This window comes from Antedon mediterranea, chromosome 3 (assembly GCF_964355755.1).
Source record: "Antedon mediterranea chromosome 3, ecAntMedi1.1, whole genome shotgun sequence".
NCBI lineage: Eukaryota > Metazoa > Echinodermata > Crinoidea > Comatulida > Antedonidae > Antedon > Antedon mediterranea.
Genome location: NC_092672.1, coordinates 8,094,731 through 8,112,961, shown reverse-complemented (window position 1 = coordinate 8,112,961; position 18,231 = coordinate 8,094,731). Strand labels below are relative to the sequence as shown.

The 18,231-nt window shown below is 36.1% G+C and overlaps 2 protein-coding genes and 23 non-coding genes across 25 annotated transcripts in view; 2 read left to right on the top strand and 23 right to left on the bottom strand.

The window, feature by feature from the left end:
• Positions 1-3,772: 3,772 nt before the first annotated feature.
• Positions 3,773-7,140, top strand: LOC140043510 (crt homolog 3-like). The gene is made up of 4 exons (XM_072088034.1): positions 3,773-4,315; positions 4,476-4,693; positions 5,377-5,472; positions 5,628-7,140. Exons 1-4 carry the CDS (start codon positions 3,802-3,804, stop codon positions 6,045-6,047), a joined length of 1,248 nt encoding a protein of 415 aa, XP_071944135.1. The 5' UTR covers positions 3,773-3,801; the 3' UTR covers positions 6,048-7,140.
• A 1,621-nt stretch (positions 7,141-8,761) lies between these two features.
• On the bottom strand, positions 8,762-8,834 carry Trnak-cuu (transfer RNA lysine (anticodon CUU)). The gene has a single exon. It is a non-coding gene; the product is annotated as a tRNA-Lys (tRNA).
• Positions 8,835-10,923: 2,089 nt separating this feature from the next.
• Positions 10,924-10,996, bottom strand: Trnak-cuu (transfer RNA lysine (anticodon CUU)). The gene has a single exon. It is a non-coding gene; the product is annotated as a tRNA-Lys (tRNA).
• A 286-nt stretch (positions 10,997-11,282) lies between these two features.
• Trnak-cuu (transfer RNA lysine (anticodon CUU)) lies at positions 11,283-11,355 on the bottom strand. Its single transcript has one exon. It is a non-coding gene; the product is annotated as a tRNA-Lys (tRNA).
• A 73-nt stretch (positions 11,356-11,428) lies between these two features.
• Trnak-cuu (transfer RNA lysine (anticodon CUU)) lies at positions 11,429-11,501 on the bottom strand. The gene has a single exon. It is a non-coding gene; the product is annotated as a tRNA-Lys (tRNA).
• A 73-nt stretch (positions 11,502-11,574) lies between these two features.
• Positions 11,575-11,647, bottom strand: Trnak-cuu (transfer RNA lysine (anticodon CUU)). The gene has a single exon. It is a non-coding gene; the product is annotated as a tRNA-Lys (tRNA).
• Positions 11,648-11,720: 73 nt separating this feature from the next.
• Trnak-cuu (transfer RNA lysine (anticodon CUU)) lies at positions 11,721-11,792 on the bottom strand. Its single transcript has one exon. It is a non-coding gene; the product is annotated as a tRNA-Lys (tRNA).
• Positions 11,793-11,866: 74 nt separating this feature from the next.
• On the bottom strand, positions 11,867-11,939 carry Trnak-cuu (transfer RNA lysine (anticodon CUU)). Its single transcript has one exon. It is a non-coding gene; the product is annotated as a tRNA-Lys (tRNA).
• Positions 11,940-12,012: 73 nt separating this feature from the next.
• Trnak-cuu (transfer RNA lysine (anticodon CUU)) lies at positions 12,013-12,085 on the bottom strand. The gene has a single exon. It is a non-coding gene; the product is annotated as a tRNA-Lys (tRNA).
• Positions 12,086-12,158: 73 nt separating this feature from the next.
• Trnak-cuu (transfer RNA lysine (anticodon CUU)) lies at positions 12,159-12,231 on the bottom strand. The gene has a single exon. It is a non-coding gene; the product is annotated as a tRNA-Lys (tRNA).
• Positions 12,232-12,304: 73 nt separating this feature from the next.
• Positions 12,305-12,377, bottom strand: Trnak-cuu (transfer RNA lysine (anticodon CUU)). The gene has a single exon. It is a non-coding gene; the product is annotated as a tRNA-Lys (tRNA).
• A 73-nt stretch (positions 12,378-12,450) lies between these two features.
• On the bottom strand, positions 12,451-12,523 carry Trnak-cuu (transfer RNA lysine (anticodon CUU)). Its single transcript has one exon. It is a non-coding gene; the product is annotated as a tRNA-Lys (tRNA).
• Positions 12,524-12,809: 286 nt separating this feature from the next.
• On the bottom strand, positions 12,810-12,882 carry Trnak-cuu (transfer RNA lysine (anticodon CUU)). Its single transcript has one exon. It is a non-coding gene; the product is annotated as a tRNA-Lys (tRNA).
• Positions 12,883-12,955: 73 nt separating this feature from the next.
• Positions 12,956-13,028, bottom strand: Trnak-cuu (transfer RNA lysine (anticodon CUU)). Its single transcript has one exon. It is a non-coding gene; the product is annotated as a tRNA-Lys (tRNA).
• A 73-nt stretch (positions 13,029-13,101) lies between these two features.
• On the bottom strand, positions 13,102-13,174 carry Trnak-cuu (transfer RNA lysine (anticodon CUU)). The gene has a single exon. It is a non-coding gene; the product is annotated as a tRNA-Lys (tRNA).
• Positions 13,175-13,247: 73 nt separating this feature from the next.
• Trnak-cuu (transfer RNA lysine (anticodon CUU)) lies at positions 13,248-13,320 on the bottom strand. The gene has a single exon. It is a non-coding gene; the product is annotated as a tRNA-Lys (tRNA).
• Positions 13,321-13,393: 73 nt separating this feature from the next.
• Positions 13,394-13,466, bottom strand: Trnak-cuu (transfer RNA lysine (anticodon CUU)). Its single transcript has one exon. It is a non-coding gene; the product is annotated as a tRNA-Lys (tRNA).
• A 144-nt stretch (positions 13,467-13,610) lies between these two features.
• Positions 13,611-13,683, bottom strand: Trnak-cuu (transfer RNA lysine (anticodon CUU)). The gene has a single exon. It is a non-coding gene; the product is annotated as a tRNA-Lys (tRNA).
• A 73-nt stretch (positions 13,684-13,756) lies between these two features.
• Positions 13,757-13,829, bottom strand: Trnak-cuu (transfer RNA lysine (anticodon CUU)). The gene has a single exon. It is a non-coding gene; the product is annotated as a tRNA-Lys (tRNA).
• A 73-nt stretch (positions 13,830-13,902) lies between these two features.
• On the bottom strand, positions 13,903-13,975 carry Trnak-cuu (transfer RNA lysine (anticodon CUU)). Its single transcript has one exon. It is a non-coding gene; the product is annotated as a tRNA-Lys (tRNA).
• Positions 13,976-14,048: 73 nt separating this feature from the next.
• On the bottom strand, positions 14,049-14,121 carry Trnak-cuu (transfer RNA lysine (anticodon CUU)). Its single transcript has one exon. It is a non-coding gene; the product is annotated as a tRNA-Lys (tRNA).
• Positions 14,122-14,194: 73 nt separating this feature from the next.
• On the bottom strand, positions 14,195-14,267 carry Trnak-cuu (transfer RNA lysine (anticodon CUU)). The gene has a single exon. It is a non-coding gene; the product is annotated as a tRNA-Lys (tRNA).
• A 145-nt stretch (positions 14,268-14,412) lies between these two features.
• Trnak-cuu (transfer RNA lysine (anticodon CUU)) lies at positions 14,413-14,485 on the bottom strand. Its single transcript has one exon. It is a non-coding gene; the product is annotated as a tRNA-Lys (tRNA).
• Positions 14,486-14,756: 271 nt separating this feature from the next.
• On the bottom strand, positions 14,757-14,829 carry Trnak-cuu (transfer RNA lysine (anticodon CUU)). Its single transcript has one exon. It is a non-coding gene; the product is annotated as a tRNA-Lys (tRNA).
• Positions 14,830-16,696: 1,867 nt separating this feature from the next.
• The window catches only part of LOC140044750 (histone-lysine N-methyltransferase MECOM-like), a 110,849-nt gene continuing 109,314 nt past the window's right edge, over positions 16,697-18,231 (top strand). The window contains exon 1 of the mRNA XM_072089394.1: positions 16,697-16,878. Coding sequence (XP_071945495.1) covers positions 16,842-16,878 — 37 coding nt within the window. The 5' untranslated portion in view covers positions 16,697-16,841. The remainder of the gene's footprint in view (positions 16,879-18,231) is intronic.

Below are 18,231 nucleotides of genomic sequence, written 5' to 3'. Positions count from 1 at the left end.
TACACAAATTATACACATTCTTTATTCTTGTGGGTCTAAGCTTTCTTTGGGCTATGTCCAAGAACACTTGGGTGCACACGGAACAACAACTGCGATACGATTCTTTCTACAATAATAGGACTAGTATAGGATTCTAGGTCAATTCACGTGATTGCCTTCGCGCACTCTTCTTCACACACACGTCCACTATGCAAAATGTGTCGAGGCTAATCGACAGCTAGGCAAAACATTAAACTAAGTAGTAATTGGACATAGCCCAAAGACACAAGTCACACACACCCACACAGCTACTACTAGAATATACAGGGGTTTAGAGACACACAAAACTCCGCTATTCTATTATGAAATCAGCGGAGATAGGCCTAGAATCGTACCGCACTTGTGTAATCACTTCTTGTTGCTATACGCTTGGGTGCACACGGAACAAGAAAATTTAACTGATGAATTATTCATGTTTATTTTGTGACGTTTCACGATGGGGTCCCCAACTTATGTACGAAAAAAAAAATCACGGCCCGGTAGCGATTTTTTTTTTCGTACATAAGTTGGGGACCCCATCGTGAAACGTCACAAAATAAACATGAATAATTCATCAGTTAAATTTTCTTGTTCCGTGTGCACCCAAGCGTATAGCAACAAGAAGTGATTACACAAGTGCGGTACGATTCTAGGCCTATCTCCGCTGATTTCATAATAGAATAGCGGAGTTTTGTGTGTCTCTAAACCCCTGTATATTCTAGTAGTAGCTGTGTGGGTGTGTGTGACTTGTGTCTTTGGGCTATGTCCAATTACTACTTAGTTTAATGTTTTGCCTAGCTGTCGATTAGCCTCGACACATTTTGCATAGTGGACGTGTGTGTGAAGAAGAGTGCGCGAAGGCAATCACGTGAATTGACCTAGAATCCTATACTAGTCCTATTATTGTAGAAAGAATCGTATCGCAGTTGTTGTTCCGTGTGCACCCAAGCGTTCTTGGACATAGCCCAAAGAAAGCTTAGACCCACAAGAATAAAGAATGTGTATAATTTGTGTACTGTATTTTTTAAATTCTGCTATCAATTATCAAACAATATGCAATGTACTCAAAGGAACTTTAAAAATGCGCGTATATGAACACATGAGATGGGAAGATTTGACCCACGAGAATAAAAAAATGTATTTTTGTGTAATGTTTATTGTTTAATTTTGCTGTCTTATTACTCGGATTGTGTCATACCAAAGATAGTGTAACTATCTTTGGTCATACCTAACACACACACACACGTCACACACATCCACACAGCTACTACTAGAATAAACATGGGTTTAGAGACTAATAATTAGGCCTAATAGTATCAATAGAAACTATAATTTTAACACGTAATTCTTTAGTAATAAATTATATTAAAAAACACCATAAACTAAAGGCCGATTATTTCGACAATCCACACAAAACGCCGCTATTCTTCAACAGCGGAGATAGGCCTAGAATCTTACCGCACTTGTGTAATCACTTCTTGTTGCTATACGCTTGGGTGCACACGGAACAAGAAAATTTAACTGATGAATTATTCATGTTTATTTTGTGACGTTTCATGAGGGGGTCCCCAACTTATGTACGAAAAAAAAAATCGCTACCGGGCCATGCCCCGTGCGAAAATTAGTATGACCGGACATTGACCTTGTTTCCATTTTTAGAAAAACAATATTGTGCTTAAAATGTAACAGTAAAAAATAGCGGTGATATAATTAACTTCAATTATTACTGACAATACTTTTTCTACATAAATTAATTATAATATTTATTAATATTCAATAAATTTATTTCTTCTCTTCTTCTCCGTATACTAAATATGTGGGCAGAAAAAACTCCAAACATCTGATTGCTAAAATGTTTCGTTTCTTCCATATTTTTTCCCTACGTAATCTGCTTTCCTCCGCTTGTTCCAGTTAATGCCATTACATCAATAGACAAGTCTTGCAAAGCGCGAAACATTGTTTAAAAACACTTTATAAATAAATCGTTAAATAATTTATTGTTTCTTTTGCCTATCTGGATATTGAAGTGTTTCTTCAAATAACTTTAAGCATAATGCAGGTCAAATTAGCAATTAAAATGACGGGTACCTGTCTTTTGTATGTTAATGACAGTGAAAAAAACTCATGAGGTAGATTTCGCTATTAAGAACACTTGACGTCACATCACAGCAATTGTCGACGGTTGTCTTGACGTCACAGCAATTGTCGACGGTTGTATGGCGAGCGCGCGCGGCGAAGTGGTCAAATTTTCAATTGTTCTGAAATCATAATATGTATACATCTTAAGTCAGAATATGGTTCTCGGTAAAGTTATCCTTTAATTGTCATCAAGATCAAGGCAACGTTAGAGAGGGACTCCCGGCCGCACGTTTCACCGCCCTCTCCACCCCAAGGCTATCAATAGCATTGCTCTCTCACTTCATATAATTTTGAATTATTCTTATCCTACCGTAATACTACATTACACATTCCATACTAACGTTAAATTCTTCCTAGTATATCATATTATGTCAAGTGTTATTGCACATATATTTCTGTAAGGATCCACCACTCTTTTAGTAACTAATGACCATGATTTATTTATGATCAAGCGTGTATTGATTTTTTATTAGGGATTAAAGAACAATTTCGTTTTATGAACATTAACAAAAAAATCATCCATTTATCAGACCACTTATTGGGTATATAGGAACCTTGGTTTTTTCTTTAAATGACTAATTACCTACCAATAATTATTTGTTTTCTTTCTTTTTCTTTTGCATTGTAACGTTTGTGCTCTTTTTGTTTATTTACTTGATCGATCGATCGAGTCTAGTTTATCTATATTATCTATTTTTATTTTCAATTTTGTTTTACTTTTAATATTATTTTACGCATTTGTTTTATTTTGCTAGGACCACTAACGATAGTGTGTGCCACTGTAACTGCAAAGTGATGTACAATGAATGAATGAATCAATCAGAAAGCACTGATCTGATTGGATAATCGTTATCTATTTTTAGTTACACAGCATTTCACCAAGGTCTTTAAATTATAAGACCTTGATTTTACCATTTGTGGCGGTAGATTCAGATAATACCAATATTTAACAAGTTTATATTTAGGCCTACAGCTATATTTTACTGTCATATGACATACAGTAGGCCTGCTAAGCCAAACACCTAAACAATGCCCTTTCTCTCACACACAGAGCAGTATACAAGGTACGTGAATCGTCAAAGTTTAGCGATAAAGAATCACGATTGCTAGTACTACTAACACTAACAGGTAACGAACAATACTATTTTACATGTAACTGTCTTAGTAGATCATAACATGGAGCCATGAAGATAATATTATATCGCAGGCCTAGCGATTCACGTGGCTGTACCTCCATCTGTAAACCACCATGGTCAATGTTAACTTCTTCGACATGGTATCCTTATGTAAATTTGTATTTTTAATCGCAATCTGTCACAGTGTTCAGCCAATATTTGTAGTGCATTAGACAATATGCTTCAATTCACAATGGTTCTGATATAGAAAATCATTACGTCACGATGACTTGCTATTTCGTAATGAATAGGAGTTTTTGAACGTAACGTAAGGTCATCTATTGATGTTGAACAGAATATCTTTTTTGTGATAAGGAATTATATGTTAAGCTAAACAATTACGCGCCAATTACGTATAATATTCGTTGCTTTAGGTGTATGATATGAAAAGGCTATAGGCCTCCTTTTACTACAGTAAGCCTGTTTTCTAATTTCAGATACGCGTTTGTATGCCGCTTGATACCGCGCAATGGAAACGGGATATACTCGGCTTCTTCCGCCCAACGACAATGAATTTAAGAAAGAAAGTCATTTTACATTTGAGTACCGTCTACCGATACGAGGCACGAAACAGGCCATTATTTCCAAACGTGGTCTAAACGTATTTTTGACAGTTATGACGGTAATAACAAACGTCGCTATGAACGTCAGCCTGCCGATTTATTCCGAATCTATGGATAAAACTAACACTAACGGTACAAATCGAGTGGACGAATACCCTGTTCTTTTTCTTTCTTCGTTCTGGTTCCCGTTCGTATTTTTTAGTATAGTATTCCTGAATAGTTGGTGTCAAGGATGTTCGTCGATGCGTTCCTCTGTGCCGCAACGCACAATGGTACTTTGCGGTGCGCTGACTTCTACTAGTGGTATATTAATGGTTTACGCAAGCGATCCTACGCGTACGGCACCAGAACTACAGGCCGTGCTGAGTACGTCAATTATTCCATTCACCGTAGTGTGTCGATACATAATTCTGCGTAAAGGTAGGTCGAATACATTTATTTGATGTTTGACAAAACGGATGTACAAATGTAAGGCGTGGACGACGACGACGAATGTCCACTATAATATTATAAATAAGTCTGAACCGGACATATAAAACTGTATTTTGACAATATTAATTTTATTATGATTTAAATGTAGGTGTTGGAAAGGGACGTCTGGTGTGTACAGTCGTGGTTTTGATTGGTGTATTCATCTCACTTGAGCCAGTTATATTCAATGTGGACCAATCAACGTCATCGTCGTCCGAATCGAGCAGCTCTGGCACACGTGTAATGTGGCCTTTTCTTTTTGCACTGTCGTTCCTACCGTTTGGTATTTACAATGTAGTCATAGAGAAAGAGCTGAAGAAAGACGATGTAAGTTTGTTATTCTTCCTTTGAAAAATCCAAGAAATATTGAATCATTACATAACATAAGGTCTTTGGCCAAAATAAAAACAGATAGGCCTGTACAATTCTGTGCTGCGTTTAAATAAACAAAATATAAATATTTTCCAAGCTTATAGTAATGAGATCAGTATTTGTAGTAGACATAAGATAAATATAATGAGTAGGCCTAATCTAAGAGAGAACAAATGCACAATCTTTCATTTCTTCTCAATATATGATTCCAGGCTTCGTTTGTTCAATTGCTGATTCTATTTACTGTACATATTAATACTAATATTATAAAACAATAGACTTATCGCAGCATTGCTATATTGTCACTGAAGCACATTAACCACGATCGTCACCCAGATCTGCGTTATTAATCGAAAGAAAACAAAATGGCATAGAATAGACCGTTACATTTTAGCGAACCGTTTCGGGAATTTAGGTCTAAATTGAACAAATATCTTATATCATTATACAAAAGCTCACCTGCGACGAAAGAGAAAATAAGATTACAAATAAATATCTGTAAAATAAAACCGTTTGCCTGATATTGACGAAGTGAATCTGCGCAACAAAATAGATTACAGTAATATTAATATTTATTTGTTCACTATAATGGTTAATAATAGGAATAATTCTAATTTCTAATTTTATTTTTATTCCAGACCGAATCGTTTATATTTCTAGCTTGGATACAACTCTACAATTTTGTTTTTATACTTCTTTTATTTTGGACGAATTTTATCCCTGGATTTGGCGCTGTTAGTATTCAATTTCTTAAACATTCTTTTCATTGAAATATATCCATAAATAGAAATACCGTTTTACATTATAGGCCTACCTAAAATCAACAACACAATAGGCATACCATTTTATTAGATAGTAATGTGCGTGTATTTTTTTTTTTTTTTTGCAGGCTAGCAATCCTTCGGAATTTTGGGACCATTTTGTCTCCGGCGCAAAATGCATGTATGGTCAAGACCCAGAGTGTCATAGCGCCACCTATCTATCCTTACTTCTCATGGTTTCCTACTGCCTTGCAACTCTGTTCAACATCTTACTTGTGCGCTTTGCAGAAGGCGCGATATATCTGGTCATTGTCCAATCACTCGTGACCCCATGTGGAGCGATCTTCTGGACGTTTTTTAAATCAGAACCTAGTTTCCATTGGCATCCTGTATTCAACTTAGCGACCGGGTTTACACTGCTTGGTTTAGTTATTATGGTTCCCGCCGTTGTCATGTATAACTACCTAATGAAAAAAGCAGATGATACAGGATCCAGTACGATTTTAATAAATGAAGTGAACGTTGATAGAGCGGATATATCAAGTTGAAGTTATCTAGATGGTTTATGAATTAACAAATACCGTTCTTTTCTTAATTTCGTTAAGTTTGAATTTCTGCTGTTTGTTTTTAGCTCATGTACACCATGGACTAGTATAAAAAACTACGAAGTGAGAAGTTTTAGGATGATAACGATAATTAGTAGAAATATTAAAATGAAACGTACCAAGTTTTATACTATGTAGACTTAATATTTTAAAATTGTTTTTTATAACCATATTACTATAGCTAAAGCTTGATTCCCATTAGGACGCAACGCAAGGACATAAGCAGCAATGCAAGCGAATTCACCAATCACAGGCGACAATTCCATCGTTTTTGATTGGTCAATTCGCTTACGTTGAGACTTACGTCTTTGTGTTTCGTCTCAAGTGGAAACCAAGTTTAACTACGGGAGTTATTTATATTTATTATTAAGTTTATTAACTTATTCTATGCTATTGAATGTAATTTCATATATGGAGAGGTTTAAGTAATACTATTTATAAATAACGCTAGTTTTAAAGTGTTGAAGATTTATTTTCATTAATTAAGATGTTTTAGAATATATTAACTACAACAATAATATTACAACAAATATAATAGTGAAATAAATAGCTATCAAAATGTAACGTCATCAATAATGAATGACGTCAGTTTAAAATATTTTAAATGTATAGATGTGTATCACCGGTAATCCATGGTTCTGGTGGTAGAACGAGTCTTCTCGGATAAGGACTATAAACCGTAGGTCTAGTGTACACATCTAGCTCTCGTGTGCACTTTAAAGAACCTAGTACATCTTTCGAGACGAGTAGGGGGTTACCCCGGTGTATTAGTACATCACAGCCACTGATCACCAACTGGGCCCTCTGGGAGACCAGTCTTTGACTGAAGAGGTCACCCAGTATAAATATAAATTTCAATCAATCAATTTCAATCAATCGTTATAACATTGCATACAGATGCAGATGATACGAAACCATTTAGAAATGTTGCAGTAAACGGTGGCCTACTAATCAGTGGGCGTTTTATAATATTTATTTTGGTATTTTGTGTTGATCTTAAGTAGAGACTATTTCGTCAAAAAAAATAACTAAAATTGAAAATAAACACCTATTTTTATCATCCATATCTCCTTTTGGTAAAAGTTTTGTAGTCGGAATGTTGCAGAGGGCGCTATAAAAGTATAACCTTACACGATAGGCCTACCTCAAAGCGATTTTTTACCTGCGTGTGGTGACATTTTGTTAGGCCTGCCTTGTCAAGAATTTCAGTATAAATATTGTATTGTAGGCCTAAGGTTTATGCAATGAACAACATCGATTTATTATGATAATGTTCATTCGCGCAAATATTGCGTTAGACGGCGTTTCACGGTCCTTATATTATTATTATACAATAATTAGGCCTATACAACATCTACATAGTATATCAGGGAAGAGTTATACGGTTCGGATAAGCATGTTAATACATTAATCATGTCATAATAGTGTTCGCTACGACCACTAATCACAATACATTGACTAGTTGTTTTTTTCATAATTCACAAAAAGACACCAGTGTTGTTCAATATGACCACAACAAATCTCGTTTCAAGTTCAATAACTTATTAGTATTGACAAACAATTATCAGTGTCATTCTAGTAGGCATATCACACGTTTTTCCAATTTTCCGGGAAAAACACATTCTCGAAACAGTTTTTTTTTTTGCAAAAAGGCACACTAAATCTGTTGGCGGTTTGCGCATATATATTTTATATTAAGCCTATGTGGAATAATTTCTTTAACAAAAGATGCAAATAGTACAATAAATCAATTCTAACATTTAGTGGGGTTGTTGATGCAGTTCGGTCATCTACCTACAATAAAGTTAAATGTAATAAATAAAATAATGAACATAATAACCGGTTATGTTGGTAGGCTACCATTACGTGTTTGCCAAATTAGGTCACAATACATATCGAAATATCAAAATACAAAATACATATTTTGCTTTTAGAAATAGAACAGTTTTATTTTTTCAAGTTTCTCAAAATATACTTAATTAAACATAAACTAGGCCTCTGTAAAGTAGACCCGCAGGCTTCCAGAAATGGAAGACGTCGGGATAAACATATTCAAAGTTGAATAAAAACACCTATATTATGTTTTGTGTATTTCGTATGACTTGTAGGCCTAATGTTGTTTTTAAATGTCTTTGAAAATTAATTCCACTCTCAATTCACTGTGACCCATAGCCTACATTAAATATCTATTTTTTTTGTATTCGGTGATTTGATTATTGCGGTAAGTGTTAATAGGTCGGTGGTGTTATTTAGATCGTGTTCAACGGTAAAAAACATCAAAAATATTCAGATCCGCCTCAGACCGTTTGTAGCATTTTTAAACGTTTATGAACCAAAGCCTGGTTTCCATAAAATCGCTACACGACAGAGCGTAGCGATTCTGTGGAAACGCTAGAATTTATCGGGGATCTAGTATGCGAGCGCTAAATATTCTTTGGTACGCGTATACTATTCATCGCCGACAAAATCGGCAAAGTTGAACATGGTTGAACTTTGCCGATTTGACTGCGATGAATCGGGGAGCCTTCCCGATTGCGTCGGCAACATCTGCGCGTGTAGCGATTTTAATGGAAACGCTGTAGCGATTTTAATGGAAACCAGGCTTTAGGGTACGGTCACACGTACACGTGACTTACGCAAGCTTAACTAAAAATGGGCGCCGAATGTGAGGCTCGAACCCACGACCCTGAGATTAAGAGTCTCATGCTCTACCGACTGAGCTAACCGGGCTATGTGTTAAATATTAATTCATCTCAATACCAAAATATCTGTACAGGAAAACTAAAATAGTGCGCCCAATGTGGGGCTCGAACATAACTTCCGTCAAACATAAACATAAACTGTACTCTAAATCTCTAAAATTCCCAACTAATAGAAATATAATTGAATACAAAAAATTTCGAAATAAACTAAATTCTGTAATAAAAAAAGCTAAAAATGATTATTATGAAGATCAATTTTACCAAAAAAGAGATGACATTAAAGGTACTTGGAAAATTATAAACACCTTAATTAAAAAACGTGTAGTGAGTGATCACGGTGAAGCTGTAATTGACTGCGGGGGTAATCTTACAGATGACCCTACTACCATTTCCAACCACTTTAATAATTATTTCGTAAATATTGGGCCTAATCTCACATCAAACATACATACTTCTAATGTAAACTACAAAACTTATCTTCCCCCTCCTATCCTAAATTCTATATTTCTCAGTCCTGTTATCAGCGATGAGATAATCGACTTAGTTAAAAATTTCAAAAATGACAAATCCCCTGGCATTGATGATATAAGTCCATCTATTATCAAACAAGTTATTCATCAAATATCAGATCCCCTATGCTATATTTTTAACTTATGTTTATCAAACGGTTTCTTTCCCGATAGTCTCAAGTTAGCAAAAGTTACCCCGATCTTCAAATCCGGTGATAAACACGACCCTGGAAATTACCGCCCCATTTCAGTACTGCCAATCTTCTCCAAAATTCTTGAACGTCTTATTTATGACAGAACATATACATTTCTTCAGCAGAAAAACATATTATACAAAAATCAATTTGGCTTCCGTAAGGATCATAACACATCTATTGCACTTCTTAAATTAACAAACGAGATTGTATAAGCATTTGAAAAAAAACAAATTAGCAATTGGCCTTTTTATCGATCTTTCCAAAGCATTTGACACAATAGACCATGATATCCTAATGACAAAATTATTTAATTATGGAATCCGTGGCCCTGCGTATAATCTTTATAAAAGTTATCTGACCAACCGTTACCAATGCACTAAATTTAAACAATCCATATCCGATCTCCAACCCATTACATGTGGAGTCCCTCAAGGATCCCTGTTAGGCCCTCTGCTGTTCTTGCTATTAAATGATATTTACCGATCCTCAAATTTACTTTCATTCCTTTTATATGCAGACGATACCACCCTCCTACATACTGACACAAATTTAGACTCGCTCCTTAAAGTTACCATTGATAGCATACCCAGCATCCTTGATTACTTTTCTGCTAACAAGCTCTCCGTAAATTTTAAGAAGTGCAATTTTATGATTTTTCGGAATTCGCCCAAACCACTAGTAGGATGCCCAAACCAACTCCAGTTTGGCACCTACCAAATACCATTAGTGAATAAAAAAAAATTCTTGAGGTCTATTTAGATAGTAGATTGACCTGGAAAGCCCATATTAACGAAATCGAAAACAAAATATCTAAAAGTTCTGGTATCATTTTCAGGCTTTCAGCATTTATTCCTCAAAACATCCTTCGTACTATTTTTATTTATTCAGGTTTATACAATAAAAAACATGCAGCCCGAAGGTTGAAATTGTTGATTTACAAATATATATATATATATTTCTATGCCTGTTGTGTTTATATATATATATATGGAAACACAATCTATTGCTTCCTTATTCTTCCTTATCTCCACTATTGCAATATTGTCTGGGGGAACACTTACCCGTCGTACCTAAACAAACTTCTTTTACTACAAAAAAAATGTATTAGAAACATTTCAAACTCGCCTCCAAGAGCCCACTCAGATCCGTTGTTTGCATCCCTTTCCCTTTTAAAAATTTACAAGATAAATTGCCTTCAACAATGTATTTTTGTATAGGCCTACTCTTGGTTAAATACCCTAATCCCCGCTCAATTTCAACCCCTGTTCAAATTCAATTTCAATTATCATAGACCCTGAGATTAAGAGTCTCATGCTCTACCGACTGAGCTAACCGGGCTATGTGTTAAATGACTTCTAAATATTAATTCATCTCAATACCAAAATATCTGTACAGGAAAACTAAAATAGTGCGCCCAATGTGGGGCTCGAACCCACGACCCTGAGATTAAGAGTCTCATGCTCTACCGACTGAGCTAACCGGGCTAATTGTTACTAGTGCGAACCCACGACCCTTAGAATAAGTGTCTCATGCTCTACCGACCGAGATAAGCAGTCTATGTGTTACATGACTTCTAAATATTAATTCATCTCAATACCAACATATTCTGTACAGAAAAAATAGTGCGCTCAAAGTGGGACTCGAACCCATGACCTTGAGATTTAAAGTCTCATGCTCTACCGACTGAGCTAACCGGGCTACGTGTTAAATGACTTCTGAATATTTCTTCATCTTAAAATACCACCACTCTGTACAGGAAAAAAAATAGTGCGCCCAATGTGGGGCTCGAACCCACGACCCTGAGATTAAGAGTCTCATGCTCTACCGACTGAGCTAACCGGGCTATGTGTTAAATTACTTCTAAATATTAATTCATCTCAATACCAAAACATCTGTACAGGAAAACTAAATGAGTGCGCTTAATGTGGGTCTCGAACCCACGACCCTGAGATTAAGAGTCTCATGCTCTACCGACTGAGCTAACCGGGCAATGTGTTAAATTACTCCTAAATATTAATTCATCTCAATACCAAAACATCTGTACAGGAAAATTAAAATAGTGCGCCCAATGTGGTGCTCGAACCCACGACCCTGAGATTAAGAGTCTCATGCTCTACCACCTGAGCTAACCGGGCTATGTGTTAAATGACTTCTAAATATTAATTCATCTCAATACCAAAACATCTGTACAGGAAAACTAAATGAGTGCGCTTAATGTGGGTCTCGAACCCACGACCCTGAGATTAAGAGTCTCATGCTCTACCGACTGAGCTAACCGGCCTATGTGTTAAATTACTTCTAAATATTAATTCATCTCAATACCAAAACATCTGTACAGGAAAACTAAAATAGTGCGCCCAATGTGGTGCTCGAACCCACGACCCTGAGATTAAGAGTCTCATGCTCTACCGACTGAGCTAACCGGACTATGTGTTAAATTACTTCTAAATATTAATTCATCTCAATACCAAAACATCTGTACAGGAAAACTAAATGAGTGCGCTTAATGTGGGTCTCGAACCCACGAACCTGAGATTAAGAGTCTCATGCTCTACCGACTGAGCTAACCGGGCTATGTGTTAAATTACTTCTAAATATTAATTCATCTCAATACCAAAACATCTGTACAGGAAAACTAAAATAGTGCGCCCAATGTGGGCCTCGAACCCACGACCCTGAGATTAAGAGTCTCATGCTCTACCGACTGAGCTAACCGGGCTATGTGTTAAATTACTTCTAAATATTAATTCATCTCAATACCAAAATATCTGTACAGAAAAACTAAAATAGTGCGCCCAATGTGGGGCTCGAACCCACGACCCTGAGATTAAGAGTCTCATGCTCTACCGACTGAGCTAACCGGGCTATGTGTTAAATGACTTCTAAATATTAATTCATCTCAATACCAAAATATCTGTACAGGAAAACTAAAATAGTGCGCCCAATGTGGGGCTCGAACCCACGACCCTGAGATTAAGAGTCTCATGCTCTACCGACTGAGCTAACCGGGCTAATTGTTACTAGTGCGAACCCACGACCCTTAGAATAAGTGTCTCATGCTCTACCGACCGAGATAAGCAGTCTATGTGTTACATGACTTCTAAATATTAATTCATCTCAATACCAACATATTCTGTACAGAAAAAATAGTGCGCTCAAAGTGGGATTCGAACCCATGACCTTGAGATTTAAAGTCTCATGCTCTACCGACTGAGCTAACCGGGCTACGTGTTAAATGACTTCTGAATATTTCTTCATCTTAAAATACCACCACTCTGTACAGAAAAAAAAATAGTGCGCCCAATGTGGGGCTCGAACCCACGACCCTGAGATTAAGAGTCTCATGCTCTACCGACTGAGCTAACCGGGCTATGTGTTAAATTACTTCTAAATATTAATTCATCTCAATACCAAAACATCTGTACAGGAAAACTAAATGAGTGCGCTTAATGTGGGTCTCGAACCCACGACCCTGAGATTAAGAGTCTCATGCTCTACCGACTGAGCTAACCGGGCTATGTGTTAAATTACTTCTAAATATTAATTCATCTCAATACCAAAACATCTGAACAGGAAAACTAAAATAGTGCGCACAATGTGGTGCTCGAACCCACGACCCTGAGATTAAGAGTCTCATGCTCTACCGACTGAGCTAACCGGGCTATGTGTTAAATGACTTCTAAATATTAATTCATCTCAATACCAAAATATCTGTACAGGAAAACTAAAATAGTGCGCCCAATGTGGGGCTCGAACCCACGACCCTGAGATTAAGAGTCTCATGCTCTACCGACTGAGCTAACCGGGCTATGTGTTAAATGACTTCTAAATATTAATTCATCTCAATACAAAAATATCTGTACAGGAAAACTAAAATAGTGCGCCCAATGTGGGGCTCGAACCCACGACCCTGAGATTAAGAGTCTCATGCTCTACCGACTGAGCTAACCGGGCTATTTGTTACTAGTGCGAACCCACGACCCTGAGATTAAGAGTCTCATGCTCTACCGAGTGAGCTAACCGGGCTACGTGTTAAATGACTTCTGAATATTTCTTCATCTTAAAATACCACCACTCTGTACAGGAAAAAAAATAGTGCGCCCAATGTGGGGCTCGAACCCACGACCCTGAGATTAAGAGTCTCATGCTCTACCGACTGAGCTAACCGGGCTATGTGTTAAATTACTTCTAAATATTAATTCATCTCAATACCAAAACATCTGTACAGGAAAACTAAATGAGTGCGCTTAATGTGGGTCTCGAACCCACGACCCTGAGATTAAGAGTCTCATGCTCTACCGACTGAGCTAACCGGGCTATGTGTTAAATTACTTCTAAATATTAATTCATCTCAATACCAAAACATCTGTACAGGAAAACTAAAATAGTGCGCCCAATGTGGTGCTCGAACCCACGACCCTGAGATTAAGAGTCTCATGCTCTACCGACTGCGCTAACCGGGCTATGTGTTAAATGACTTCTAAATATTAATTCATCTCAATACCAAAATATCTGTACAGAAAAACTAAAATAGTGCGCCCAATGTGGGGCTCGAACCCACGACCCTGAGATTAAGAGTCTCATGCTCTACCGACTGAGCTAACCGGGCTATGTGTTAAATGACTTCTAAATATTAATTCATCTCAATACAAAAATATCTGTACAGGAAAACTAAAATAGTGCGCCCAATGTGGGGCTCGAACCCACGACCCTGAGATTAAGAGTCTCATGCTCTACCGACTGAGCTAACCGGGCTATTTGTTACTAGTGCGAACCCACGACCCTGAGATTAAGAGTCTCATGCTCTACCGACTGAGCTAACCGGGCTATGTGTTAAATGACTTCTAAATATTAATTCATCTCAATACCAAAATATCTGTACAGGAAAACTAAAATAGTGCGCCCAATGTGGGGCTCAAACCCACGACCCTGAGATTAAGAGTCTCATGCTCTACCGACTGAGCTAACCGGGCTATTTGTTACTAGTGCGAACCCACGACCCTGAGAATAAGTGTCTCATGCTCTACCGACTGAGATAAGCAGTCTATGTGTTACATGACTTCTAAATATTAATTCATCTCAATACCAACATATTCTGTACAGAAAAAATATTGCGCCCAAAGTGGGGCTCGAACCCACGACCTCATGCTCTACCGACTGAGCTAACCGGGCTACGTGTTAAATGACTTCTGAATATTTCTTGATCTTAAAATACCACCACTCTGTACAGGAAAAAAAATAGTGCGCCCAATGTGTGGCTCAAACCCACGACCCTGAGATTAAGAATCTCATGCTCTACCGACTGAGCTAACCGGGTTATTTGTTACTAGTGCGAACCCACGACCCTGAGAATAAGAGTTTCATGCTCTACCGACTGAGATAACCGGCCAATGTGTTACCATGACTTCCCGCATGACTTCTAAATATTAATTCGTCTCAATACCAACATATTCTGTACAGAAAAAATAGTGCGCTCAAAGTGGGGCTCAAACCCACGACCCTGAGATTTAAAGTCTCATACTCTACCGACTGAGCTAACCGGGCTACGTGTTACATGACTTCTGAATATTTCTTCATCTTAATACCACCATTCTGTACAAGAAATAAAAATAGTGCGCCCAATAATAATAACCGGGCTTATTGTTAGGTAACCCATGTATTCCGCCGTAATCGTTCGTTGTATTCATTTTACAAATTTTATAAGTGGGAATACACTGTTCAATTCCAGCTTACTTGATTATTTATGCACTATTATTTGAGATGGATATTTGAAAGAACCCCCTATGAAGGGACCCTCTATACATGTTAACCCTCTTGAGTATTTAGAAAATACCATGGAATACCGTTATACATATAAATGTTTACACATATTGTACATTTTTCCTGGTATCGAAATAAATCAACTACAGTGCTAAGTATGTATATCAGGTTCGTCTGATACCTATTTGTTGAACTGTGATAGACGCATCAAGATTATACATGAATTGGATTAAAATGACTTGGGATTAACGTTAAGCCTTTCTAATCTGCAAATTGACAGCTGATGGGATAAGTTTGTGGATCAACGTGTTTTCCTTCATGGTGGAGTGCGTAAACTCGTAGTTGGAACTAACATTTATTATTTATTACATGTGGCATTGTTTGGACGAGAATTTACCTTTACCAAGAAACTTTGATATATGTCTATTCCACATTTTATCCACTATTTTAATTTTATTTTTTATTAACCTTATTTGTAGATGGTGACCCTGAAAAACGTATGTTAACAACCAAGGGCCCTCATGATGAGTTATGATAAGTGTCCGTCTGTGAAAGTGGGTGGCTGTGTGTGTACTAGTACATCGCACGGTATCGCCTGCTATAGTATGAATGAATATATTAATGAAGGATTGTCATAGATGAATGAAAATTTAAGAATGAATGATGAAAGAGTATCATAAAAGCAAATGACGGAATAGAAACTAATTATTTGTAACGAGAAAAACAACTCCAACTAACCAGCACAGATTTAAACAAAATTAGGCCTAATGATTGAACTTGATTCAGGTGGTCGACAGGCCACAGCTCTCCTCTCTAACCTTTTCCCTTTCGGATTTAAAGTTTAGATAATTGATTGCTAGATATTTTTTGAAGAAATTCGGGCGTCTTTGGTAATAATATAAGTATATTATCAATATATTTTTAAAAATATTAAATTGTTTTTTGTTTGTCATCTGGACACCACTTGTGACGTGATTGGGAATTATTATATGTTTATTTTTTATATAATAATGTCATAAACCATTCGCACCCACTAATATCATATGTGTTTATTTTATTTAGATATTTGAAAACAGTGTGCCTTTCTTTAAATTTAGATAATAAGGAATTATATAGGCTAAATTTCTCTATAATTATGGGTGTAACATTAAATTTCTCTCTGTAATGTCACGACCTTTTTATTCAAGTTGTCGTTGAGGAATGCTAGAAGTTAGAAAACAACTCAGGTAACCACATTAATTTTAACATTTTGTTTCCTTGAGATACTAATAGATCACGCCATTAAACCGAAAGGTGGACAAAACTTTTAGAATTTGTTTAGACATTTGAACGAACTCCGCCTACTTTCAAGAACATTTACTATAGGTGGCGCTATAACTATACCAGCCGTCAGATCTTTTCACAAGAAATTTTGTTAAAAAATGTTTGATTGAACTGTTTAAGGTCAAAAGAGGACAACAGAAAACCACCTAAATAAAGTACATATCAAATGTATTGAAAGCACTTGGCAATGATAGAAAACAGGAAGGACAAGTAATCAAGAAATATTTGTTTGCGCTTCTCCAAAGAATGCGATCTAAAGGAAAAGCGAGAAAAGTTACAAAAAGTAAGTACATTTTGGATTGCCCGCTATAATAAGTTCCTCATTAAGATAACGAGACCACATGTCAACGAGATGTCTGGGCTAAGCTTACACCTGGACGTGCGATAGCTCAAACGCAAACTTATTCAATAAACATACATTTATTGTAAATAAATTAAAACTCCACATAAATTATGATAAACTAATAAACATTTTACATAATGAAAGCGCTGATGTTTGTAAACATTAATATTTGAGCATCTCTCGGGGCCCCTGAAAAACTGCATGTGTTCTAAGTAGGCCTAGTAAGTATTCCAGGCCCTAGTTTTCTTTCGATCAACAAACAAAAGACGGGAAGATTTGAGGAGGTATGCTCATTAATTGCAGCGTCAAAATATTTATTATTTACATTTAAGCACGCGACTATTAGCAATTGAAAATAAAAATGATTTATATAGAATTGGCGCTACAATGCAACATTAAAGTAGAGCCTAAAATTTGAGCTTAATTTGTAGGTGGACCTACAACAGGTAGGCCCTAGGCCCTTTGCCAAGTAGGCCTAGATCATTTGAGTTTTTTATGATTGTTTAGTACAGGAGTAATGTTTGTCCATGGTACTATACATTTTTAGTGACCACAGAGATAGTTAATCTTTTGAGACATGCATGCCATATTTATTATGGTACTTTTAAGTTTTAGTCTTACTGTAACATAGCAGTTTTAATGTTAGATTCATGTCATAATAACTTTGTTTGGTGTTAACTGTTATATTGCAAGAAATAAATAATTTGAATATTGTTGTATTTTTGTTGCCATTAACAAAATTTATTCATGAGTTTAGGCCCTATTAATAAAATTAGGAAACAAATATTTTATTTTATATTTACAACACAATTTTATATTCATAAAAAACTAAACAAATAAAAAAATACTAGTAATTCAATTAAACAAATATTCAACTTCCCACAATGTAATAATAAATAACAGGGAACAAACAACCACTGCTGTTGACATAACCTTTGACACTTGACTTCACAACCACCATGTAAAAAAAAGATACTATACTTGGCAAAAAGTAAACAAAAATACACAGTTTAACAATAAAAAAAGAATAAAAGGTCTTGTTACTTTAGTAGGTTCTACCATTTTGTTCATTATGCCTTTTACATTTAAGTAAAAACATTGTCACATGATCTTGTAGTTGCGATGTCTCTGCCTAATGAAACAACAAATAAACTCAAATATGTGTATAGGCCTAATTTATAGTAATTAAACAAATTATAATATCATTTTGTAATGAATAGGTTATATTAAAAAGTTATAAAATATGATTAGTTGATCATTATTGTAAAACTTAAAATGTTAGAGCATTATTAT